Raw genomic sequence first — 26,928 nt, forward strand, 5'->3', positions numbered from 1 at the left:
GGATTTTGAAATGTAAAATAAAATTTTGCTGAATATTTGCCAAATTTCCAGATTGAATTTTTCAGATGGTTTCCCATCTACAGGAACAGTTCTCTACTGTTACACTTTAAGAGTTATATACACTAACTTAAAGTACTGCAATGACAGTATCTAAATTCTTATATACTTTGGCTCACTATTTAAGCATTTATTATAAATACAACCTAGCTTTACTTTAATAATTAGCTTTATACAACTCACCACTTCTGCATCAATTGCAACCTGAGCGAAGCCTTTACGATTACCCCATATGATGTTGTAGGTTTCATCACTAATTAGGGCTTCTCGAACTCCACCTGGTGAAATAGCTAACAAGTGACCACTCCTCAGAATTTCAACACATTTTTCTCTTGGTCCATGTAGAGCACAAAATACATCAAGTAATAAACTAAACCCTGTAAGAAACATTAGCATGAATATATATCTTAAGTATTTCTTGTCCAATTCTTCAAGAGCAAATATCTTCACAACCTATAAAATGTGCTATCTATACTTAAATCAGTAAATTCTTTTTAACTTTTTAAAAATCAACAAGAACTCTCAAAGTTAACATAAGATTAATATTGCTGGTAAAATAATAGCTTCATCTTATACATCACCTACTATTGATGACCTCTTAGTGATCACCTACTACTCTGGCTACTTTACATATTCAAATTTTTAATTAAAACTCACAAAAACCTTGGAAAACAGTGATTCTTGTCCTTATTTTACAGAAGAGGAAAAGTTGGCTCAGAGTGTAAGTAACTTGCTCAAATTCACACACCAAGCAAATGGCAGGGCAGAGATTCCGGTCCAGGTATATCTAACCCAAGTTCCTTCCACTAGCATCTCAGGGCTAAAAACTATCTACAGCATTTATTAAAGCAATCAGAAATAATATCCTATCAGCAGTCACAAATCTAATCTTCCATTAAACCTATAAGAAAGACTCACTCAAGAGCATGTGAATCTGACTATGCTTAGCCCTACCAAAATTGGCAAGCCATAATAAAATCTACTGAAATTAAAAGTTAGATGATGCTAATCCCAAGAAAATTTTATGTCAATAATAATAGCAAAATCATTAAGAGTTTTTACTAAAGTGAGTGTTTGACTTAGGAACAGCTAATTGCAGGTCCTAATATTATACAATTTAAAAAATTACAACTATTTATAGATGAAAATATAATCCTGTTAAGTAATTAAATATTTTAAGCAAATCCTAAACTGAAACTTTAGAGGACTGATGATAGTATACATTATTCCTTGAAAATGGAAAATGAAATGAGTAGTAAAAACTATGCATACTAATCAACCTTCTCATAGGTTTAAGGATCTGATACAAGATTATAAATATTATTAAAATTGAAACAATTTTCATGCTACATTACATTAAAAGCCCACTGATTTAATTAGAAGCAATATCATAATAAATGAATGAACAAGGGAGGTTTCCTGAATGATAAGATTATAAAGGGGGAAAGTATTTTAAAAGCCAAATGCTAAATAAAAATATTCACTTTCTATTACAGATAAGAAGAAAAAAATGGAAGTACCCTAATGTTTCATAAGAGAAAACTAAGTAATTAAATATTTTAGTCATCCATTAAAACTATTCTTTACTTAAAAAATTATTCTTTTTTAAACTGTTTTTTATAAATGGTAAAATGTTAATGCTAACATTAAAATATTTTTTTAAAAGAACGAAGTTGTTTGCATAATACGTGAATATGTGAATTAAGAATGAAACAAAATAAATTGAAAGACTAACTGGTTATATTAGAGTAGCAAGATTACTAGTATAATGATGTTTTTTTCTCTAATTTTCAAATTTTACTATAAAGTGATATTATTTTCTAAATAAAAACCTTTGATAGTCTATTTAGTTTATACACAAAATACAAATGAAAATGACTGCCCTAGCTGGTTTGGATCAGTGGATAAAGCATCGGCCTGCAGATTGAACCATCCCAGGTTGGATTCCGGTCAAAGGCACATGCCCAAGGTTACAGGTTCAATCCCCTAGGGCCGTGGTCGGCAAACTGCGGCTCGCAAGCCACATGCGGCTCTTTGGCCCCTTGAGTGTGGCTCTTCCACAAAATACCATGGCCTGGGCGAGTCTATTTTGAAGAAGTGGCGTTAGAAGAAATTTAAGTTTAAAAAATTTGGCTCTCAAAAGAAATTTCAATCGTTGTGCTGTTGATATTTGGCTCTGTTGACTAATGAGTTTGCCGACCACTGCCCTAGGGGGCATGCAGAAGGCAGCCAATCAATGATTCTCTCTCATCATTGATGTTTCTATCTCTCTCTCCCTCTCCCTTCCTCTCTGAAATCAATAAAAATATATATTTAAAAAAATACAAATGTCTTTTTAGTGACATAAGGATACCCAAAACATTAACCATGTCTATGAAAGGCATTGAGTAGACTGTTATTTAATTCACTGTTTGGTGTTTGTCTGTCTGGTTGATAGATCACTTTTTTTTTTTTTAATTATTTCAGAGAATAAACTATAAACTTTTTGGCTTGTTTCTGGTGATTTAATAACAGACGAAAATAAGATTAAATCTCAATGAATTTTACAGAGATTTTTAAAAGAGAATTCTATTGTGTTTGAGAACATTTGGTTAATTAATTTTTTTAAAAGGTACAAAGCCTTTATGAACAGATTAAAAAGAATATGGTCCTCAATGCTAAGTTATAAGTCTACCAAATATAAAGTCAAGAAGTATGATAAAAAAACATAATAGCCCTGACTGGTTTGGCTCAGTGGATAGAGCGTCAGCCTGTGGACTGAAGGGTCCCTGGTTCGATTCTGGTCAAGGACATGTACCTTGGTTGTGGGCACATCCCCAGTAGGGGGTGTGTAAGAGGCAGCTGATCGATGTTTCTCTCTCATCGATGTTTCTAACTCTCTATCCCTCTCCCTTCCTCTCTGTAAAAAAATCAATAAAATATATTTTAAAAAAAACATAATAGACTCTCTGGACCAAATTATACATTATTTAGCAAAAGTTATAATTTAATTTTTAAAAGTAAAAATTCAGGATTTAACTTTGAAAAATTAGGACTAAACACCTGATAATAAAGAAAGAGATCAGATAAGCTTTTGGCCATAATGAGGATAGCTCCCAAATTGGAGTTCCAACTGTGTAAACTAAAAAGGCAGAAAGCTTTTCCAAATGATACCAGAGAGCTCAAAGATACAGACTATCCCATAATTTGACTGTGTTAATTAACATTATGAACAGTGAAAGTTTACCTGGAATTTTAAAGACAAAGTGGTCAGCTACTACTCGGCAAGTTCTGCCTTTTTGGATAAAAATTTTAGCCATGAAGTAATAAAAATCTATGGGAATAGCTCCATGATAAAAAATTATAAGTGCTGGTCCTTCTGGTATTTTTTCCATTCCATGAACTTCATAACCTGTTAGAAAGATAAAATGCAAATACTTAAAATATGCTTATTATTAAATATACATTAGGGAGAAAACAAAGCAAAAGAGTGATCAGAAATTTGAACTGGATGTTAAGAAAACATCTCTCCAATAATACAAGTAAAATTAGAGAACAAGGGTGTCAGCAAGGGAAGCAAATGACAGGATTTGTAAAAGGGTGGTGGACGTGAGGAAAGGAATGAGACTCTTCTAATTTAATCTCAGTTCAAGGTTGGCTTCCCAACAGTACCTTTTTCTTCTCCACCAGTTATAGAGATTAATCTGCCTACTGTCCTTCACACTGTTACCAAACACCAATACATTTTTTATGGCAATCCTGTACTGTTGGTGGATTGTGAGGAATATTAGAGTAAGCTCCACCTATGTTTCAGAGGAAAATACTCTGAGTATTTTATCATAGGAGTTGGGAACTGATACTCCAAGGAGCATGTGAAATGTGATCATGGCTCTAGGAATAAGATCTGCTTTTTCTTCCCATCTTACCAGTCAGGTCACAGGCTCAGCAGGTCCTAGCAAAAAGAAAAAAAGCCTACTGAACAAATGGGTCAATGAAGGCATCAAATAAAAAACAATACCTTGAGACAATCGAAAATGAAAATGCAACATATTTGCCCTGGCCCAGGAGGCTCAGTTGGTTGGAGCATCATCCCATACACTAAAGGGCGGTGGGTTTAATTTCCGGTCAGGGTACATACCGGTCAGGTTGTGGGTTTGATCTCTGATAGGGGCATGTATGGAAGGCAACCGATCAATGTTTCATTGTCACATCTGTATTTCTCTCTCTCCCTCTCCTTTATTCTCTTTCTTAAAAAAAAAAAAAATCAATAAAAGCATGTCCTCGGGAGAGGATTAAAAAAAGAGAAATGCAACATACTAAAACTGAATAAGAAGCAGCAAAAGCAGTTCTAAGAAGGGAGTTTATAGCAATAAATGCCTACCTCAAGAAACGAGAAAAATTTCAAATAAACAACTTAACTTTATGCCTCAAGGAACTGGGGGGGGGGGGGGGGGGCGGGGAAACAGATCAAAGAAACCCCAACGTTAGTAAATGTTAGAATAGATCAAAATGGAAATAAAAGAAATAAACACTAAAAAGATAATAGAAAAGATCAATGAAATCAAGATCTGTTTTCTTGAAAAAACAAACAAGATTAACACTGTTAACCAAATACCAATACATTTTCTTGACTAGACTCACCAAGAAAAAAAGGTTCAAATAAAATCAGATGAAAGAGGATTCTTCACAACTGATACCACAAAAATACAAAAAATGAATAATTACATGCCAACAAATTGGACAACCTAAGAGAAATGGATAAATTCTAAGGAACATAAAACCTTCTAAGAAAATGAAAGAGGATTCATCACAACTGATACCACAGAAATACAAACAATAAACAATTATATGCCAACAAATTGGACAACCTAGAAGAAATAGATAAATTCCAAGAAACATACAACTTTCTAAGACTATCATAGAGAAACAGAAAATCTGAATAGACTGGTTATTAGTAAGGAGATAGAATCTGTAATCAAAAACCTCCCAATAAACAACAGTCCAGGCCAAGATGGCTTCACTGATGAATATTACCAAACATTCAAAGAATTAATACCATTCTTCTCAAAGACTTCTAAAAAAAGAAGAGGAGGAAACACTTCAAAACTCATCTTACAAAGTGAACATTACCCTGACACCAAAATCAAGCAAGAATACCACAAGGAAAGAAAATTACAGGCCAATATCCATAAGGAACATAAGTCAAAAAATCCTCAACAAAATATTAGCATACCAAATTCAACAATAAATTGAAAGGGTCATACACCATGATCAAGTGGGATTTATTCCAAGATGTGAGGATGGTTCAACATTCACAACTCAATCAACATGTTTAAGCCACATTAACAATATGAACAGTAAAATCATATGATCATCTGTAGAGATGCTGAAAAAGCATTTGACAAAATTCAATATCCATTTATGACAAAAACTTTTAACAAAGTGGGTATGAAGGGAATGTGCCTCAAAATAATAAAGACCATATATGACAAGCACAGAGGAAACATATTCAACAGTGAAAAACTGAAAGTTTTTCCTCTAAGATCAGAAACTAAATAAGGATGCCCAATCTCACCACTTTCATTCAACACAGTACTGGAAGCCTTAGCCAGAGCAGTAAGTAGAAATAAAACGTATCCAAATTGTTAAGGAAGAAGTAAAACTGTCACTATTTGCAGATTACATGATGTTATATATAGAAAACCCTAAAAAAATCCACCAAAAAACAACACTGTTAGAACTAATAAATTCAGTAAAACTGCATACAAAATCAATATACAAATATCTCTTGCATTTCCATATATTAGTAATAAACTATTAGAAAAAGAAATTAAGAAAAAAATCCCATTTACAATTGTATCAAAAAGAATACCTAGGAATAAATGTAACCAAGAAAGTTAAAGACCTGCACACTGAAAACTATGACAATGAAAGAAACTGAAAAAGACACAAGTGGAAAAATATTCTAAATTCATGGATGGGAATATGTAATATTATTTACATGTCCACACTATCCAAAATAATCTAGAGATTCAATGCAATTTAATTGCATTTTTCACTTAAATAGGACAATCCTAAAATTTGTTTAAAACCACAAAAGACCCTGAATAGGCAAAACAATTTAAGAAAGAACAAAGCTGGAAGCATTATGCTCCCTGATTTCAAACTATCTGACAAAGCTGTAGTAATCAAAACAGTATGGTATTGATTGATATTTAAAAAAAAAAAAAAAAAACACAAAAAAAAACGATAAATCAATAGAAGAGACTAGAAAGCCCAGAAATAAGCCCACACTTATATGGTCAATTAATTTACGGCAAAGAATCCAAGAATATACAATGGGGAAAGGACAATCTCTTCAATAAATGGTGTTGGAAAAACTAGAGAGACATATGCAAAAGAATGAGACTGGACTACTAGCCTATACCACGTTCAAAATTAACTAAAAATCTATTAAATAGTTAAATGTGAGACCTAAAACCATAAAACTCCTAGAACAAACCATAAGCAGTAAGCTTCTTGACATCAATCTTGAAAATGTGGTGATCATTTCTCATATGTATAAATATCAAATCATGATGTTGTACACCTGAAAATAATGTTATATGTCAATTATACCTCAAAAAAGAAAAAAATTATAAAGTAATATATAACTTAAGATGTTTTTGTTATTATTTTTTCATGTCATAAAAGGAACACCATTTTTGGCTGATACTCCATCCAATTAAATAAAATTGTTTTGGAAGAGGAAGGAAGGAACGAAGGAACGAAGGAAGGAAGGGAGGAAAGAAAAAAGCAAGCATCCAGAGGCCAAGAGCATTATTAAGCTCAAAGAAAAAGGAAAGGTAAAAAGAAAATTTCCTTGACTATAGCAGAAAAGGGAAGGAAGTTCCTACAGCCATACACTGCCCCACACAGAACAGCTCTCCCAAGGATTGCTGCTCACATGTCAGAGACAAAAGAAGAATCCAGAATATGGAAATCTGAAACTTTTAGTCTGTTTCTTTCCCTTAAGGTTTTATCCGTTTGCTTTGCTAAGAAACAAGCATTCAAATAAAGATTTCAGTATAAATTTTAGTACAGGAAATTCATTTTATAGTAGTTTATAAGGTCTTCACCAAACAGATTAAATTAAGAGTGGTGACTGATTCTAGTATTGAAAGCATGAACTACTTGATAATAACTCAAGTGGACTCAAGACAATGATTAAGAATTTTTTAGCCGAAACCGGTTTGGCTCAGTGGATAGAGCGTCGGCCTGCGGACTGAAGGGTCCCGGGTTCGATTCCGGTCAAGGGCATGTACCTTGGTTGCGGGCACATCCCCAGTGGGAGGTGTGCAGGAGGCAGCTGATCGATGTTTCTCTCTCATCGATGTTTCTAACTCTCTCTCCCTCTCCCTTCCTCTCTGTAAAATATCAATAAAATATATTTAAAAAAAAAAAAAAGAATTTTTTAAAATTTTTTAATTATAGTTGACATTTAATATATTAGTTTCAGGTCAAGAGAACAAAAGTTTGTAAAAATTAAATTTAGTGATATTTCAAGATTTCATGTTTTTGTTTTTTTAACATTTCTTTCCAATTACCTAATACTAATTCAAGTTAATTCAATTTATTTTAAGCTTGACAGAACAATCACTAAGGTTATCTGAAGTTACCAAAAGGATCAACTGTTTCATCAGATACATTTTCTGAGAAATAAAGAATACTTCTTTGAGGGATTCTATACAAAATATTTTTGAGATTCTTCCTTGCTTTCAGAATATTTTTTTAAAATAATTAAGAAACAATTGAACTACTTACAAAGTTTCAGGTTCAATTCCTGTTTGGGCACATAACTATTTGATACCTAGTCAGGGTTCATCAGGAGGCAATCGATTGTCACACACTCTCTCTCTTTTGCGCTCTCTCTCTCTCTCTCTCTCCCCCACTCCCTCCCTCTTTTTCTCTATACCAAATCATCTGATTGAAAGCAGAAAAGTTTAGTTAATCAATTCAATTCTTGACAGAAACTATAGTTTACCATAGTGCCATTAACATAAAGTCCAAATATTATTTAACTGTGTCTCACTCTTAAAGCACAAATGGATCATACCACTCCTGGCTCAGAAAGCATTAGTGGATTATCACTTTAGTCCAACAAGTGATAATTGCCCATCAAGTGATACTATTCAGATTCTTTCATGAATAATATGGACCAATGATGGCTCCCTAACTATGCTTTTCCACCTTAGTGCTTCTGTTCATCTAACTAGAGCACTTCTGTTCAGCTAAATAGAGCACTTCTGGTCCAATGTTTCCCTGTGTAGCAGAAGTAGAAATCTTAGGGTACTTTAACTCCTCCTCTCTCAGACTCTACATTCACCTGGTCACCAACTTCAATGCAAAAACTCTCTTAAATATACCACACTTTCTTCCCAATGTTAGTTTCAATGTGTAGCCCCATAGTCTCCTGCCTATACTACACCAATCCTGAGGGAATCTGATGAGCAAGAGATGCTCAGAGAAAGCAATCACAAAGGTAATTATGGTCAATGTTCATCCAACCACTGTCCAGGGAGGAGGAGCCTCAATATGCAGATTTTGAGTAGTCTGGACTCCATTAAAAAGAGCATACTATTCTGGGGTGAATATGGCTCTGATGTGATGTTGTTAAATAAAATTTATTACCTCCCCTGCAGTGACCCAATGCTCACTAAGCACTCTCCTGATTTTTTGGTTTTCCATGTAGCTTAGCCCACAGAGAGAGCATCTGATGGCTATATTGGAGCTCAAGTAGTCTCATCTCCATAGCAGTATTTATTATGTAAAGGTGTTAACCTGCTACTGGCTGAGACATCAGCAGAATGAATTCAGATAAGAATAATCTCCTCCTGAGATAAATACCTTCTAAATTTGTCATAAAAAAAAACCCTACACACTTCTCAGCCAGGTGGCTCAGTTGGTTGAGCATTGTCCCACCCACCAAAAAGTTTCAGGTTCAATTCCTGTTTGGGCACATAACTATTTGATACCTAGTCAGGGTTCATCAGGAGGCAATCGATTGTCACACATTCTCTCTCTTTTGCGCTCTCTCTCTCTCTCTCTCCCCCACTCCCTCCCTCTTTTTCTCTAGAATCAATGAATCCTTGGGTGAAGATTAATAAAATAAATTATACACATTATGGTAAATTTTAGGTGACTATTATTTTATTTTTATTTTTGACACATTTTCTTACAATGAACATTTATATTAGTTAAAAATTCCTTTGAAGATTCTTTAAAAAGCATGATTAAAACTGACGATACCAATACAAAATCCAAATATGCACATAAATGCCTTTTATACAATATATGTCACTAAAGAACAGGATAAAGAAAATCATTTTAAAAGTATCATTTATCGCCCTCGTTGGTTTGGCCCAGTGGATAGAGTGTCAGCCTGTGGACTGAGGGGTCCCAGGTTTGATTCCAGTCAAGGGCACATGCCCGGGTTGCGGGCTCATCCCCAGTAAGGGGGAGTGCAGGAGGCAGCCAATCAATGATTCTCTCTCATCATTGATGTTTCTATCTCTCTCTCCCTTTTCCTTCCTCTCTGAAAGCAATAAAAAAAATTTTAAAGTATCATTTATCTAATAAAAATGTTATAATAAAACATTAAAACAGTAAGAACTATATATATACATTTTTTTTGGCATCCCTGGTAGGCTTGAAAGGTATATACATTTTAACCTCCTCTGAGTCATAAGTGCATATTTTAAAGTACTTCAATAATTAAATAAGATACCTCAAAATTAGATATTCTGCTACAAAATAAGTTCAGCACTTGAAGTTATCCAAATTAAACCATGTCTCCTAAAATATAAATAAATTTCAACTATTCCTTACAAAGTATGTTATCCTGAGCTACGGGGGGAGGAGGTACTAGGGGGGGTGCAGGGGCGTGTATATATGTGGGAGGGAGATAAATATTCCTAATGAGTATTGTAAATGACACCACTGAATTTTTGTATCACTGTTTTAAAGACAATGAACAATAGCAGTCTACCTAGATGCAGTCTCTGCAGGCACACACATGGAATGCTGAAGTATTGCCTTGCCTCATGTTAAACAACCATCAGAGAGTATGAGAGTTGTACTGACTAACAAGAGCATTAGTATAAATGAGTAAATGTTAGGAACTTAATTCATCAAAGACATATGGTTACTGTTTGCAAACCTGCTGAATACCACTACTTTTGACCCTGAATCCCCAATCTGGGACAAACTTACCATACAGCACAGATCACAAAAGCACACATCTTAGAGCCTGACATCTGAGGTTGCATTCTGGCTCTTCCTCCTAGCTTCCTAGGGTGCCTTGGGAAAATAACAACCTCTCTGCTTCCTCATGGCAAAACTATAAAATGGAGGTAACAGAACCTATCTATTATGTTATCCTCTATAATAAAAAGCTAATATGCAAATCGACCAAACTGCAGAACAACCGGTCGCTATGACATGCACTGACTACCAGGGGGCAGATGCTCAATGCAAGAGCTGCTCCCTGGTGGTCAGTGTGCTCCCACAGGGGGAGCGCCACTCAGCCAGAAGCCGGGCTCACGGCTCGCCTCCACGGCAGCGCTAAGTATGTCCAACTGCCAGCTTAGGCCCACCATCAGTTGGACATCCCCCGAGAGCTCCCGGACTGAGAGAGGCTGCAGGCCGGGCTGAGGGACCCCCCCACCTCATTCCCCCCAAGCCCAGTGCACGAATTTCGTGTATCAGGCCTCTAGTAAGGTATAAAAGAATTAATGCATGTTAAGCATTTTACAGTGTATGGAATATTTACGTGCTCAAAAAAAATTTTGTAAGAATGTATATAGTATTAAAATGACAACACATTAACATAATAAGCATGTCACTGGTGATCTTTGGTAAGAGCAGCTTTATACTTATATATATTCTTAAGTGTCTATTTTTTTTATTAAGTATAGTTGACATATATTAGCTTCAGGTGATCTGACATTTATATTCCTTAGAATGATCACCACCTCAGGTGTCTATTTGAAAATCTGTGCTTCCTCCATATCTTTCTGTGAAAACACTTTTGATGCTCAACAACATGATATACAGGGCACATCTTTGTTAGCAGCCTATTGAACCTTCTTTATTTTTGTATAGTCCAAAACAAAAGAGACCAACAAATAAGGTAAAAACTGATAGAGAAAAACACCAAGTTCTTGAAAACAGGCCATTAGAGGGCAATTTTCATGACAGCCAAATGAAGAACCACCAACCATTAAATGCACATCACATTTTCTGAAATAACAAAGAAAAAATTTCAGGTCTCCAGAAAAAAAAATGAATATCCTGGAGATAAACGCACTGCTATCTCATTTATTGAGAAAGATATAATGACCTCTGAAATGAATCATACCTAATAAGGTAAGTTATACAAATTATATTTAGTATTCATTTTTAAAATATCTCTACACTGGGAAAGTCAAACCTATTTTAAACAATAGGAATTAAATGGAACTAAATACTAAATAATTAAAGTATTTTCAAAACAGTTTTCTATAATATTTTAAATAGTCTCTTACTCTTTTAGATGTCTTAACTATAAATTTTTATACTTCAGCTTATAGTAATGGTCTAACTGCTATGTAGTTCTTGAATGGACACTAATGTATTTGGGAAAAATCATTTTAAAACGTATACATGAACAATGCATGCAAATAGATAAGAAATAGTAAATATCCCTTCCATTATATTTTTCAGTATCTTCTCAATCAATAAAATGGAATGATCTCATTTCCATGCCACAAACACGAACAGCAACACATAGAGATCAATGCAATCTTGCTTACCATGCCAAACTGCTGCATGTCCATCCCACAGAGTTGCTACTGTCTTCCTTGCGCCATCCCATAAATTATGAGAATAGGCTTCTTTTAATACGTTCTTCCTCTTATAAATGTGTAAGAAAATAATAGTAAGGTAGAGAAGAAAAATAGTAAAGTAAGGAAGTATTAAAAGTATTAGTGGTGTAAAAACCCATAAGAGATAGTTTGCAAAATTCAAATAGTCCTCCAATTGTTCCACGCCAAACCATTCTTCAAATATGTGAATCAGACAACTCAAATAGGGCATAGAGTCCTGTCCTGTACAGGTTTGATTTTTGTCTATCATTTTTCTTTAGGTGAATATGACAAATTCAGTTTCTTTCTTCATTATCATGACAAGTCTTTAATTTTGCCACTAGAAGGGAAAAATAATCCAATGTTATTATTTTCATAGCTAAAAAGTTAAATGTTTTAGTCTATATAAATACTATATAGTCATTTCTACCAAAAATGAGTTGATTGTTGCAGATTTAAATGTGAAAATGATAAGGTGTCATTTGTCCACTCAGAAAGTGTGTCAGGTTTAGCTTTTGAAATAACTCACAAGTTATAACTGAGAGAGGGAAATAAGGCTGATGAAGAATGAAACTTCAGATTGATCTTAATAATTTGACTTTTACCTTAAGTAGATCATACTGAATGTTTGTATCTTACACCAGGTTATGTTGAAATAATGCTATTCTTCACAAAAGGTAACATTAATATCTGATTCAATAAAAGTAACTCACATCTTTAGAAAATTATGACATGCATTTTTGGATATTATCTTTTATATGCAGGTTTATAGAAAAGCTGTCTTTTCCTTTGGCGTTATGTAATAATAAAATTTTATCAGTATCATTTTTATCTTCTAAAAATTATCTTAAATCTTAAATGACTGAAAATCTAGCCATACAATTATTTTATGTTACTCTCTAAATCTGTCAGTTAACTTACCAGAAATTAGATAAATATCTTGTCCCAAGCTTCTTTGTATGTATTCTGGAAAACAATATATAAATGGGAAAAAATATGATTTTTAAAAAGATAATCAATATTAGAGTTATAATTCCCATACAATAAGAGACACGCACAAACAAATATGAATACAAATAGATAAGAAATAGTAAATATCCCACACTAGTGTATCACAATTAAAAATTATACTCACTCAATTATGCTTTAGTGAGGACACCTCTATATACTGTCTACACGTTGTTTACTTCCCACCTGAGACTTTTTTTTTTTTTTAATTCAGAGCTCAGAGCTATGAAAAACTTTGCTTCTTCGGAAAAAAGAGTATGAAGTTTAGATTTGTAATTGACCATGCTTTTTTTTCAATAAATTTGCCAGATAATAAGCTGGTCAAACATGATGTTCAATGATACATTTATATTAGCCCTTATGATCATGTTCTCCCATTTTTTTCTGATTCTATTCTTAGAGGTATTTTGTCATTATTCCATACAACATCATCATAATGAAAATAATCTCAAATCCCTTGGGGATGAGGCAGGAAATAAATGAGATGGAGGAGGGAGACAGAGATACAAAAGCAATTAAACGCTGTCTTTATGCCAAGATTATCTTGCTAACTGTCTTATTAGCAGGGCATGCACTTTGACTTGTTCTTCATGAGATGTCTAATTTCTTTGTAAGCATTTATTTGTGAAAAATCTGGACCTATCATGGTAACAGAAGTAAACACAGCACACATTAAGACTGGGCTCATCCTGGCCAGGTAGCTCAGTTGATTCGAGAATCATCCCAATACACCAAGGTTGTGGGTTTGATACCCAGTCAGGGCACAGACAAGAAACAACTAGCCCTAGCAGGTTTGGCTTAGTGGATAGAGCATAGGCCTGCAAACGGAAGGGTGACAGATTCAATTCCGGTCAAGGGCAGGTACCTCAGTTGCAGGATCAGTGATCCTCAGCCCCATGGCATGTAAGGGAGGCAACCAATCAATATGTCTCTCTCACATGGATGTTTTTTTCTCTCTCCTTCCCTTCTACTCTCTCTAAAAATCAATGGAAAAAATCCTCAGGTGAGTTTTAACAAAACAAAACAAACAAAAAAAGAAAGAAAGAAAAGAAACAACTAATGAATGCATAAATAAGTGGAACAACCAATCGGTATGTTTCTCTCTCAAAATAAGTAAAACATTTTAAAAAATACAGTGGGCTTTGTTTACGTCAGATTCTAATTAATCCATCTAAAGAGTTAAATCACTATAATTACCAGTGTTTGATCATTTAGAATGTTAACATAGAAAAGCATTTTTTTTTAAATTAGAGTTTTCCCCATTAGGATGGCTATAATTTTTAAAAAATGGAAAAGAACAAGTGTTGGTGATGATGTGAAGAAATTAGAACTTTCACACATTGCTGGTGGGATGTAAATGTTGCAACCACTGTGGAAATTGGTTTGACAGCTCCTCAAAAAGCTGTTACCCCAGAGTTACCAAATGACCCAGCAATTCTAGTCCTAGGTATATATCCAAGAGGACTGAAAACATATTCACATAAAAATCTTTATATGAATGTTGACAGCAGCATCATTCATAACAGCTAAAAAGTGGAAATAAACCAAGTGTCATCCATCAATTGATGAACAGATAAAGAAAGTGTGCTATACCATATAAGAGAATACTATTCAGGTATGAAAAAGTAATGAATTACTGGCTCATGCTACAATATGCATGAACCTTGATAATATTATAATAAGTAAAAAATAGTCACACACTAAGGGCCACATTTTGTATGATTCCATTTATATAAAACTAGAGGCCCAGTGCACAAATTTATGCACGGAGGGGCGGGGGGGGGGAGGGGACATAGGAGGTTGGCAGCGGAGAGGGACGCAGGAGGTTGGCTGCTGGCCCTTGGCCTCCCAGAGAAAGGGACCACATCCAACGCCACCCACCCACCCCCGGTTCCCCGTCCCAGCCTAGGCCCGAAGGCCCCGGCGGGGTCGGGAGAGGAGGCGATGGTCGCCGGGCTGGGCACGGAAAGAACGGACGCCAGACTCCGATCCTGCCCTTGGTGCCCCGCCACCACGTGGTTCCCCACCTCCCCCTCCTCCTTCCCTCACTGCTGTGCCACCACCATGGTGGGCGGGTGGCCCCAGGGAAGGAAGAGAATGGGAGCAAGACAAACCCTTGTGTCGAGGGCTGACTTTCAATAGATCACAGCAAGGGAGCTGTTCTGCTGCATACGAAATCCCGACTCAGAATCAGGTCTCTATGAATGGTTTAGTACCAGGGGCCGATGGGGGCCAGCTGGCAGGGGGGCGGGGCCAGGGGAGGTTGGCTTTGGGAGCGCACTGACCACCAGGGGGCAGCTCCTGCATTGAGCATCTGTCCCCTGGTGGTCAATGTGCGTCATAGTAACTGGTGGATCGGTCATTGTGGTCGTTCAGTCGTAATGGTCGCTTAGGCTTTTATATAGATAGATACCTAGAACAGGCTAATCCACAGAGACAGAAAGATTAGTGTTTGGTTGCCAGGTGCTGGTGGAGGGAGCAATGAGAACTGACTGCTAATGGAAACAGAGGTATCTTCTGGAGATAGTGAAAATGTTCCAATAGTAGTGATGATTGTACAACCTTGTGAATTTACTAAAAAACCACTGAGGTGTATGCATTTTATAATGATGAATGTTACAGTGAATTATACCTCAATAGAAAAAGAACTTTTAGATATCCTATATAATAAAAGGCTAATATGCAAATTGTCCCTTTGGGAGTTCAACCACCCGCTATGATGTGCACTGACCATAGTGGGTGGCGCAGAATGAAGGAAGGCCCCGACCGGCAGCCGGCAGCCGGGGGAAGGAAGGCCCCGATCAACCCTGATCACCAGCCAGGCCTGGGGACCCTACCTGTGTACAAATTTTGTGCACTGTGCCTCTAGTTATTAATAAATTAAAATTTATGATAGCCTCTCAAATATGTTAGAAGCTTTTCTTATGCCTAAAAACCAATCATTTTGATGATCTGAAATACAATTAATACAACTGCTCCTAATAATCTAGTCTCATTTCTGATTTTTAATAGGATTGCAAAATCTTATAATTTTAAAGTCTCTCCCAACCCAAATTGGTAATCGAACTACACCTCTTATCCTCAACCACATTCTGATTTATCACACATACTAACGCACACAGAAAAAGAAAGAGGAACAGGGCATAGGCAGACATCCGGTGCGAGTTTACAGGGAAACCTGCATGAGATAAAGCAGTGCTTTAATAGTGCCCCAGGTCTGGGTGCAAGAACCTCCACAAAGGGTTGTCCTTGATTCCAATTTAAACCCTTCCAGAACAGAAAACTCAAAAGGTGTCCCATTCCTTCTTTAAAACCACCCATTGAAGTACTAAAAAGATCTTCCTTATACATTCCTCACTGTAACTTTTCCCTACTGGACCCAGTTCTGTACTGTAGAACCTCTTCCATTAGACAACCTCTTAAGTTTCAGGAAAGCTATCATGAGCTGTGAAATCCCCTTTTCTAGTCGGCATCCTTAATTCTTTCAGCCATATTTCAGATGTTGGTTTCATAGCCTTTCACCACTCAGGCTACTTCCTGATATTGAGAGGAGAGAGAAAAATATACAGCAGGGTAAGAATATGGAGATCTATAGTAGGCAAGACGGTACAATGGGGTAGAGGGACACTATGTTACATAGGTAGTCTGGGAAGGCCTCTATAAAAGTACATTTAAGCAGAGACCTCAGGAAGTAAGGAAACAACCCATGTGGGTATTAGAAAGAGAATTCCTGACTAAATGAACAGTAAGTACAAAGGATGTAGGCTTGGTGCGGTCTGCCGAGCAGCAAGGTAGGCTAAAGAAGCATGACAGGGAGAGCAGTCAGAAATGGGCAGAGAGAACTTGTAGAACTTTATCTAAGGGAGATGAAGAAGACATCCGAAGAGTGAGATTGCCTGATGGGTTTTAAATGACTGCTGAGTTAAGAATATACTATACAGGCAGAAATAGGAAGTTATTGCAATAACTGAGATGAGTGATGAAAGTGGCTTAGACAGTGTGGCAGAGTGAAGGTCATAAGAGATAATCCAGTTCTGGATATATTTTGAAGATAAAGCCAAGAGGATTTGCTGATGAATAGATATAGAATATGAGTGAGAAAGAGAAGTCTGGGAGGACAACACAGTTTTTGGGCAACATGGATTTGTGTCCTGGGAGGCACTGCCACTTACTGTGTGACATAGACAAGTTACTTCATATCCCTGCCTCAGTTTCTCCATTTATAAAATGGGGGTAATAACAGTACCTACCTAATAAGACTGTTATGAAGATTGTATATTAAAAAGCTGAGAAGAGTGCCTTCCAATAAGCACTAAATAAATATTGCTATCATCAGCTTACTTGTGAAAGATGGGAGTGCAGAAAGAACAGGTTTGGGGGTGGGATGAAGATCCGGAATTCAGTTTTGAACATGTTAAGATTCTTCTGGACATCCGAGCAATGACATTAAATAGGCAGCTGGATATACACAGAGTGCAGCAGGAAGATAGGGACTCCAGAACTATATCTAGGAATTGGCAACATATAGACAGTATTGAAAACCATGAAACTAAATATCCCTCTAGGGAGTAATTATAAAATAAAATTTCCATGACTGAGCCATGAGGCACTCAACATTTTAGAATTTGGCAAGACAAGGAGGAACCAGCATCCTCCTTCCAGGAGTGGCGTCCTGGATGTGAAAGTAAGAAAGTGTTTCAAGAAGAAAGGAGTACTCAGCTGTTTCAAATGATGCTAAGAAGTCCAAGAATAATTGATCAATGGATTTTACAATAAAGAGGCATTGGAAAGTCCTGATAAGAAATGTTTTGATACAGTGGGGATGAAAGTTAGCTGGAATAAGTTCAAGAAAAAATGGGAGGGAATAAATTGGGAAGATAGCAAATACGGTCAACTCTTCAGAGGAATACTGTTAGAAAGGTACAGAGAAACAAGTGGATATCTAGAGAGTAATGCGGATCAAGTCTGTTGTTTTAAGATGAAAGAAAATACAGCAGTTTTTAACACCAATGACAATGCATCAGTGAGAGAGTGAGAAGTGGATGATGCAGAAGAGAACTGTTGGGTCCAGTACTAGGCTAGGTCAGAGAGGATAGAATATAATGTACAAGAAAGGGGGTGGCCCAGAGAAGACCTACATAATTGGGTTATTACTTTATTTACTCAACAAATACTTATCAAAGCAGTGGTTGTGCTAGACACCATTGTAAACGCTAGGCTCAATAAGTAAACCAAATAGACGGTTATATGAGAAAACATACGTAAAGCACTTAGAACAATATGACTCACACATAGTTGGCACCACCTAAAAAATGCTAGCCAGCTATAGAAAGATCAGAACTGCCCTAGCCTGCTGGGCTCAGTGAATAGAGCATCAGCCTGCAGACTAAAGGGTCCCAGGTTCGATTCCGGCCAAGGTACATACCTGGGTTGCGGGCTCGATCCCCATAGGGGGCGGCAGGAGGCGGCTGATCAATGATTCTCTCTCATCATTGATGTTTCTATCTCTCCTTCTCCCTTCCTCTCTGAAATCAATTAATATATATATGTATATATATTAATATATATATATATATATATATATATATATATATACACACACACACAGAGAGAGAGAGAGAGAGAGAGAGAGAGAGAGAGAGAGAGAGAGGGATCAGAACTGTGTTCATCCACATCTTCACTTTCTTAATGTTTTTTAAAATGATTTTAGGGAAAGAGGGAGAGAGAAACATCAATCGGTTGCCTCCTGCACACCTGGTGGGAATCGAGCCACAACCTGGGCATGTGCCCTGACTGGAAATTGAACCAGCAACCTTTCGGTGCATGGGACGATGCTCAACCAACTGAGCCACATATCTTTAACAAAAATGTGGGCCCAGCCAGCGTGGCTCAGTGGTAGATGTGCAACATTTTGGGGATAAGGATATCTGTATCTATAATTTACCTCCTTGAGTCACTAAATAAACACATCTCTAATATCAAAGTAAGGCAGCAGTAAGGATATGGGAATAGACATTTAATTTAAAAATTAATCTTCTCTTTCCATTCACTAGTAAATGGGACCAAAACATCAGCGATGTTCTAAATGTCTGGATTTTACCTCAGTTTTTATATATTCTAAAGCAGCAATTTTCAAGCTTTTTCATCTCAGGGCAAACAAACTAATTACTAAAATTCTGGAGCACACCAAAAATTGTATTTTTTGCAGATCTGACCAAAAAATAGGTATACAGTCATTTTGATTCATTCACACAAGGCACTATTGTTGCGTTGGCTGTTAAGGAAAAGAGGTCAGTGCCCCTGACTACATAGTCAGGTATTGTATGTTTTAAAAATGCTTGCAGCACACCGGTTGAACATAGCTGTGCTGAAGAAATGCCAATGCCACCTAGGCATTAGTAGCACAGACCAAGTCCTAAGTGCTCCACCAGCCTTCAAGCCCCCACATGCTTCCCGGAGGAAGCTGCCTGGGCAGTCTCAACCAACACCCCACACCAGACACCAACTGCTTTTGACAAATCTGGCAACGGCGTTCCAGTTTTTTACATCCTGATTATGCGCACGTGCATTTTTCATGGTAATCAGCAGCTTGAGCGCAGAGACTTGGTTCACAGACTGCAAACCCGAGGGACCCAGACAGTGCCGGGCGCGTACAAAGTATGTACCCACTCAAACTATTAATACCACACGTGTGAGGTCTGATTTAGTCCTTTCATTTATTTTTTTCACTAGTCCAAGGAAGCAGGTACTATTCATCAGATGATCACAATGAGGACCCAAAAAATGTGAAGTCGCTCGCCCGGGTCACACACGTAGTAAAAGGGGCATAAACCAGGATGCCAAGCCCGACTTTGTCGAAGGCGAGCACTCTTAACCACTCACTGCCCACGCGGCCTCTCAACCACACTCTGATCACCACGAGCTTTTATGCACAATAAAGTCGATTCAGATCCCAGAATCAGAGAAGTCACTGGGCACGCCCAGAGGCCTCTAGTGAGGCTGGAGACGCCGCGCCCCATCACTACCACTGAGCACGCCGAGCTGGGTGGTTTTGAGCGCTGGGGGAGATGCGGAGCGGGGTGAATGAGTTTGTAGTGGCCCAGACAGGGCCTCCCCTCCCGGCCACTCCAGTGCCGGAGCCGAACGCCAGGCCGGCGGTAAGCAAACCCGCCCGCGCGCCCCATCCGCGGACTCGGGGCGCCCCGGGGAGACCAGATGCGCGGCCTCGCCTCTTTGCAGCTCCGCGAGACAGTCGGCACCCGGGCGCCCGGCCGGGAGGAGCCCGGGGAGACCAAGGCGGGGATCGACGCACCTCGGGGGGAAGAGGGGAGAGGCGGCTCGACCTCACTCTCGAACAGTAGCGCAGCTCTTCGGTGGCTCAGTGGCTGAAGGCAGCGAAGAAGTTTGAGCGGCCGATTTCCCGCGAGCAACCCTGTGAGGAAAAACCTAAAAAGTAGCTACAACCCCGGCAGCCTTGAGTGTGACCCCGCCCGTCGGCCCGCCCCTTCCGGTGGCCACCCGAGCCACTTCCGGCGGCGTCTTCCTACCTTGCTCCGCAGTCCCCAGCTTGGTCCCAACCCCTCACCCCATCGGCGTGCCGGGCGGCCTTCTTTCGGTCTCCAGGACCCTGCCGAGGCCCGGAAGGCGGTCCCGCCCCGTGTACCGCAGGGCTGTCTCCTCTGAGGAGTAAAATGTGCTGCGAGAAGTGGAGCCACGTGGCCGAAATGTTTCTCTTTATTGAAGACCTGGAGGAGGATTATAAGATCCTTTGCCTCTGTTCCCGGGCATTTGTAGAGTAAGTAAAAACTTTGCTCTCCCTTTGCACGATTATTTCCCAGAAATGTAGGTGATGCAGACTAGTTGTAATGGGTCCCTGGAACCACGGCCAGAAAGAGTATTTGACTCTTGGGCAAGATGATGTTTTAGAAAAAGGGGAGCCCTGCCTGGCGTGGCTCAGTGGTTGAACATCGACCTATGAACCAGGTGGTCTCGGTTCCATGCGGGTCAGGTCACATGCCCCGGTGTGGGCTCCATCGCCAGTAGGGGGCGTGCAGAAGGCAGCCCATTCATCATGATTCTCATTGATGTTTCTCTCTCTCTCTCCCTCTCCTTTCCAATCTCTGGAGTTAATAAAAACATGAAAAAAAAGAAAAAGTGGGGGGGGGGGGAATCCACAGACTTTACAGAGTAATGGCCTCTGCCATTAAGTGTATGAGTAAATCTGTGTAGGCTGTAATGAAAAAATGTGATAGTTGATATATGTCATTTTATATTTATAAACTGGGGGGACATTTTAAAATTGGGGGAAAGTGAAGTGTAAAATGAAATCCCGTTAGTGGATATGACATCACAAGGTAAAGGTTTAAAGATAAGTAATTTGTTTTGGATAACGTCTTTTTTAAAACCTTGAGATTTATTAAATCACCAATTCACATAAACATAACTTGTGAGGTAAAAGATTTAACTATAATTACATTCGTTTTTGAGCTCTCTTCTATTTTGGGAAAATATTTGTTTTGGGTAAAAATTGCTGTACCTGTAAGATAGCTAGTGGGGGGAGAGGGGGAAATGCCTAAAGAATTGGATTCTGGAGATGGTTTTCTTTATATTAGACTAGAGGCCCAGTGCACAAAACTTGTGCATGGGGAGGGCGGGCCCTCAGCCCAACCTGCACCCTCTGCAATCCGGGACATCCCTCTCACAATCCGGGACCACTGGCTCCTAATCTCTCACCCCAAACTGCCTTTGCGTTCGGCCTGATCGCCCCTACTGCCCCCGCTGCCGGCCGGGTCACCCCCAACTGCCCCCTCCTTGCCGGCCTGGTTGCTCCTAACTGCCCCCCCGCTAGCCTAGTCACCCCGTACTGCCCCCCTTGCTGGCCTGGTTGCCCCCAACTGCCCCCCCTGCCAGCCTGGTCGCCCCTCACGGCCTCCCTGCCGGCCTGTTCGCCCCATGCAGCCTGCTTGTTCAGTCATTTAGTCATCCCTCCCTAACCCCCCTGCCGGCCTGGTCATAGGCAGCCATCTTTGTGAGGGCATGACGGTCAATTTGCATATTACCTCTTTATTATATAGGATGTGTGAGTTCATATCTAAAACAGGTATATTTACCATAATCATCTCACAGGCCTACTGCTAGATTCAACTTGTGGAAGTGAATTTTATGTGAGATATTTTTTCTTTTTAATATATCTTACTGATTTTTTTTAACAGAGAGGAAGGGAGAGGTATAGAGAGTTAGAAACATCAATCAGCTGAGGTACATGCCCTTGACCGGAATCGAACCTGGGACCCTTCAGTCCGCAGGCTGACGCTCTATCCACTGAGCCAAGCCGGTTAGGACATGTGAGAGACTTTTAATATAGTTTAATGTAGCAGAGTTTTAGTTTAAAGTTATTCTTACTATTCATCATGTGTTTTTGTGAAGTAATCTGAAAATTAGTCCAAAAAGAAATGGAAAACTATGTTAAGTTTAATGTGAAAAGTATGGATGTTTTTGTATTTATGTATGCATATATTCATTCAATGAATACTTTTTGTGCTCCTTTGTATTAGGTACTAGTAGGCACTGGGGTACAAGACACAACCTTTCCTTACTCATTTTGACTTTACTTACTGGCAAAGGAGATCAATATTAAGAAAACTGTTACATAATCCTTTGGTTAGTTAAAGTTACAAGTGCTATGGGAGGGAAGTTCAGGATGCTATGATAGCAAAAACCTAACCTTAAGGTTTAAAGGATAAGTGGAAATAAACTGGGGGTATGTTTGAGTGGGCGGAAGCATTCCTGCAAGCAGAACTCTGTAAAATCCTGAGGGAGCACAAGAAAGCTCATGAAACTGAAACAAAGTGACTGGCACAGAAAGAAGATAGAGTTGGTGAGATAGGCAGTGTAAAAACATGGAGGACTTTGTGGAAGAATGGGTCAGATTTGCATTTTTGAAGATTACCCCGGGGTAATCAGCAGCACCTGGGGGATGGCTCAAAGGAGGGGACCCATATAATCATTTTTCAGGCTACAAATTCTGGTGACTTCGATAAAGATTGGTGGCAGTGGAAATGCAAAATGGAGAAAAACTGTTGAGATTAAGGGGTTGGAATGGATGTGAGGGAATGAAGGAAAGAAATAGGATGAGAAAGAGAATAGGTCGAGGGTAACTCCCTTGCTGAAATGATGGCATGGTAGAAAGTTGCTTGTGCTATAAATACCATGCTTTAATTATTTATTTTTTAAGTGATTAATTTTTAAATAATTTCAAACTTACAAAAACAGTTCAAAGAACTCCCATATTCCCTTCACCCAGATTCACTAACTCTCCATAACACACACACACACACACACACCATCATTAGTGTTTTTCTGGACCATTTGAGAACAAGCTGCAGATGTGACTATCACTACTAAATACTTCATTGTGTATTTCCCCAAAGCTAGTATATCCTACACAACTACTATAGTCATTGAGACTAAATTGTTTTATCTTGATTTATGTTTCAGTTTGCTAAAATATTTAAAATAAGTACTTCCTTTTATGTTAGTCTCCAAAACAATCTTTGCTCGGACCATGAATATCTTGTCTACTAGGCAATGAATATTTTGGCTTATTTGCAGATGGACTATGGCTTGCATGTGGATTTTATATATGTATCAGACAAATCTTTCCATATTTATGCTTCCCTTTTACAGCAAATTTAGAGAGCATTTCATTGTTTGTGCATCATAAGGATGATTAGGTTCTTCTCCCAATATCCAGAATACCACTTATTTTAATAATTAGTTATGCCCTGGCCAGTGAGCTACGTGGTTAGGGCACCGACCCACACTCCACAGTGTCTTGGGTTTGATTCCCAGTCAAGGGCACATACCTGGGTGGCATGTTCAGTCCCTGGCCCTGCGGGAGGCAACTAATCAATGTGTCTCTCTTACCTGGATATCTCTTTCTTTCTCATCCTCTTCTCACCCTCTCTCCCTCCCTTCCACTCTCTCTAAAAATCAATGGAAAAAATATCTCCAGGTGAGTATTAACAAAAATAATAATTAGGAGTTATAATTATAAATGCTTGCCACAATACTAAATGTTTTACAGATACTGTCAATCCTTATAACAACCCCATGAGATAGGCATTATTATTTCTATATTACAAATTAGGAAAATATATTAGCATATTATTTTTCTATCCTTAACCCTTTTATTAATTAATCTATGTTGCTTTGAATTTGTTTCTTCTCTAAACCTTTAATTTTTTTCAATACTAACTGTTCAATTTGCTTTACAGAGATCGAAAATTGTGCAATTTGGGATTAAAAGGCTACTATGTTAAAGGCAATGACAACAGTGCAGGTAATACAGTATAAACTATATAATACTTTTTTGCTAAAAATTAACCATAACACTGTATTCATTATAATTCGTTATAAATACTGTATTAATTTCTTAGCATAAAATATCATGTGACAAAAATATTCTGTAATCATAGACAGTCATTTTTTATTATAGCATGGTTCTAGAATCCCTATCAGAGCATAAATTTTCTTTTCTTATAGCAAACTCCTATATGGAGTTGAGGTAGCCTCTTTTGCCCCATGTAGCATTCCTTCCTGAGTTGTCACCATTAGATAAAAGCAACCTGAAATTTGAGGCTTTGAAAAGTAGAGAACATACAGTTTCTAAAGCAGAATTTTATTGTTTTAAAAGCTGAACTGAGGTATGTTAAAAATTTTCCGGATTTTATTTGAGCATACGTTCATTCAAATTGGGCAGCACCTAACCAAAGGTGGTTAGGAGCACTCCAAGGATGAACTAGAAGCGTAATTATAGAGGAGATGCAGAAACAAAACAATCCAGTTGTGATGGAAGTACCCGTGAGAGGCCATAACTCTCACCTCTCTTATTAGCTCCTAAAATAACTCCACAAATCATCCTTTTAACCCACTGATCTAGTGCAGTAATATTGCAGAGAAGGAATATCAGAATGTAATAATTTGCCTCATGGGTACTCTGCTGTGTTCCTTTTTATAGCCTCAGTGCTTTGCACAATGCCCAGCACAAAGGAGATGCTCAAGAAGTATAAGTTGAATGGGCAGCTAAATGGACACTGGTAGGCAGAGCCAGACTAGAAACTGTCTCTTTATTCTTAGTTGGCCATATTTTACTAGTCCATCAATTCCCCTTTCCCTCCTCCCCCCCTTAAAAATTATACACCTTTGGGCAAGGCATGTAATAACTCTCAGGTTTTCTTCATTAAAATGATAATAAAACCTGCATCTAAATTTTTTCTAAAGTTAACAAATGCTATCTACAGGAGACCAAGCTACAGAAGAGGAGGAAAGTTGTAATTTCCATGGCAATAAAGAATCATGTGATAGCAGAGGCACAGACCTAGATGAAAGTGAACTTGATTCAGAGACTGAACTCATGAGAAGTATGGGACTGCCACTTCAATTTGGTGGGATGTCTGCACATAAGAATTTTGAGGTAAGTATTCACTTACTTTTATTTATTAGTTTTCTCTGTAAAATCACGTGGGATTTTTTTTATCCAAAATCTAATACATTTATTAATTAGAGCACTCCATCTTTTTTTTAATGTACATATTTATAAATTAACCAAAACTGTAAGTTGTGATGTGTCCCACATGTGATTTTCTTCTCTTGGGAACTTGGGTAGTAAGATTCACTTGTTTGTGTAACTGAAAGCCCAGGGTAATGGTAGTGGGGGTGGGGTGGGGGAGCGCAGAGATTGAGGCTATTTTGTTTAATTTAATGTCAAAATAGATTTGGGTTCTACTTTCTCTTTTAGTTTATGAAGTGGATTTTGTATTCAAGTTATTTTTCTTATGCAGGTGTCTATGAATACTAGAAATAAAATTAAAATTAAAAAGAAAAAGAAAAAACATCAAAAGAAGTACTTAGATGAGATGATAAGAGAATCTTGGAGACAAGAATATGAAGAAGATGACATTTTGGCCTCAGATGATCCATCTTCAGTTGAACAGGATGAGAATACCAGAACACATAAACTTCAACCCAAAACAGACATTGAAACTGAAAGCCTTTCTATTGAAAATACATTATCTCCAAAGCTAGAAATTACAGAGAAATGGGAAAAGTACTGGAATGAATATGGTGGCGGACTACTATGGCAAAGCTGGCAAGAAAAACATTCAGATCAAACACTGTGTTCCGAACCTTGGAACGTTCCTGATACCAAGGAAGAATGGGAACAACATTATAGTCAACTTTATTGGTATTATTTGGAACAATTTAAGTATTGGGAAGCTCAGGGTTGGACTTTTGATGCCTCACAAAGCTGTGGTACAAGTATGTGTGGGTCTAAAACAGAAGTTGACAACGAGAAAGATGAAAATTGCATGAAAGCAGACTTACTTTCTTTTCCATCTTCATCAATAGGTTGTCAAAGCTCTAATTCAAGTGAAAAAGATCATAATGAACTACTTGATGGAATTAGTAATATATGTCTGAATTCAGGGAAACTAGAAGAGAGCCAGTTAGAGTCATCTCTAAGTTCTGATGGCCATCAGTGGCTAAGTGAAGTTAACAGCAGAAGAGAATGCCCTTCTTCAGGCCAAAGTGAACCATGTAATGGAGGAGCCAAGGAAAGCAACTTGTCAGGGAACAGCGCAAATCAACCAGCTCAGGGTAAGGCTGACCAATATTTATCCTATTAAATAACAGTTAATTAAATGAACCTATTAAGAAAAATAACACTAATCCTTTATGGTAGAGTTAAGTAGTGCAAACTACATTTTATAGTGTACTGAAATTATTCAGTCCATCTTATTTTTATATCACAAGTTGTTTATTACCCTTTTATATATAAATAAAAAAGAATATTTTCAGAGAGTTCTCAAAAGTATCATTCCTTTCTCTTATACCTAGGTGGCCAGTGAATTAAAACTTGGAAATCCCTTTCTAATTAAATTACAACTCTAATTTAGAGTGAGCTTGGAATGTCCAAGTTTCTCTAGAACAAATGAGTTTC

General features: G+C 37.9%; 2 protein-coding genes across 7 annotated transcripts in view; one reads left to right on the forward strand and one right to left on the reverse strand.

The window, feature by feature from the left end:
- Window positions 1–20,426, reverse strand: part of TMEM68 (transmembrane protein 68) — a 32,481-nt gene extending 12,055 nt beyond the window's left edge. For 2 of the 4 annotated variants that reach the window (XM_080646881.1, XM_080646880.1), the window contains exons 1-5: window positions 20,239–20,408; window positions 12,840–12,884; window positions 11,868–12,258; window positions 3,284–3,448; window positions 241–434 (exon numbers count right to left, since the gene is read on the reverse strand). In XM_080646881.1, the coding sequence (XP_080503007.1) occupies window positions 241–434; window positions 3,284–3,448; window positions 11,868–12,189 (681 nt within the window). In that variant the 5' untranslated portion in view covers window positions 12,190–12,258; window positions 12,840–12,884; window positions 20,239–20,408. Of the gene's footprint in view, window positions 1–240; window positions 435–3,283; window positions 3,449–11,867; window positions 12,259–12,839; window positions 12,885–20,238 lie in introns of all 4 variants that reach the window. The other 2 variants (XM_080646878.1, XM_080646879.1) reach the window with 2 other exon arrangements.
- TGS1 (trimethylguanosine synthase 1) overlaps window positions 20,388–26,928 on the forward strand; it is a 33,934-nt gene continuing 27,393 nt past the window's right edge. For 2 of the 3 annotated variants that reach the window (XM_080646875.1, XM_080646876.1), the window contains exons 1-4: window positions 20,388–20,721; window positions 24,203–24,267; window positions 25,229–25,401; window positions 25,769–26,585. In XM_080646875.1, the coding sequence (XP_080503001.1) occupies window positions 20,618–20,721; window positions 24,203–24,267; window positions 25,229–25,401; window positions 25,769–26,585 (1,159 nt within the window). In that variant the 5' untranslated portion in view covers window positions 20,388–20,617. The remainder of the gene's footprint in view (window positions 20,722–24,202; window positions 24,268–25,228; window positions 25,402–25,768; window positions 26,586–26,928) is intronic. The other variant, XM_080646877.1, reaches the window with a different exon arrangement.

The sequence above is a fragment of the Plecotus auritus genome, assembly GCF_963455305.1.
Source record: "Plecotus auritus genome assembly, chromosome: 11".
Lineage (NCBI taxonomy): Eukaryota > Metazoa > Chordata > Mammalia > Chiroptera > Vespertilionidae > Plecotus > Plecotus auritus.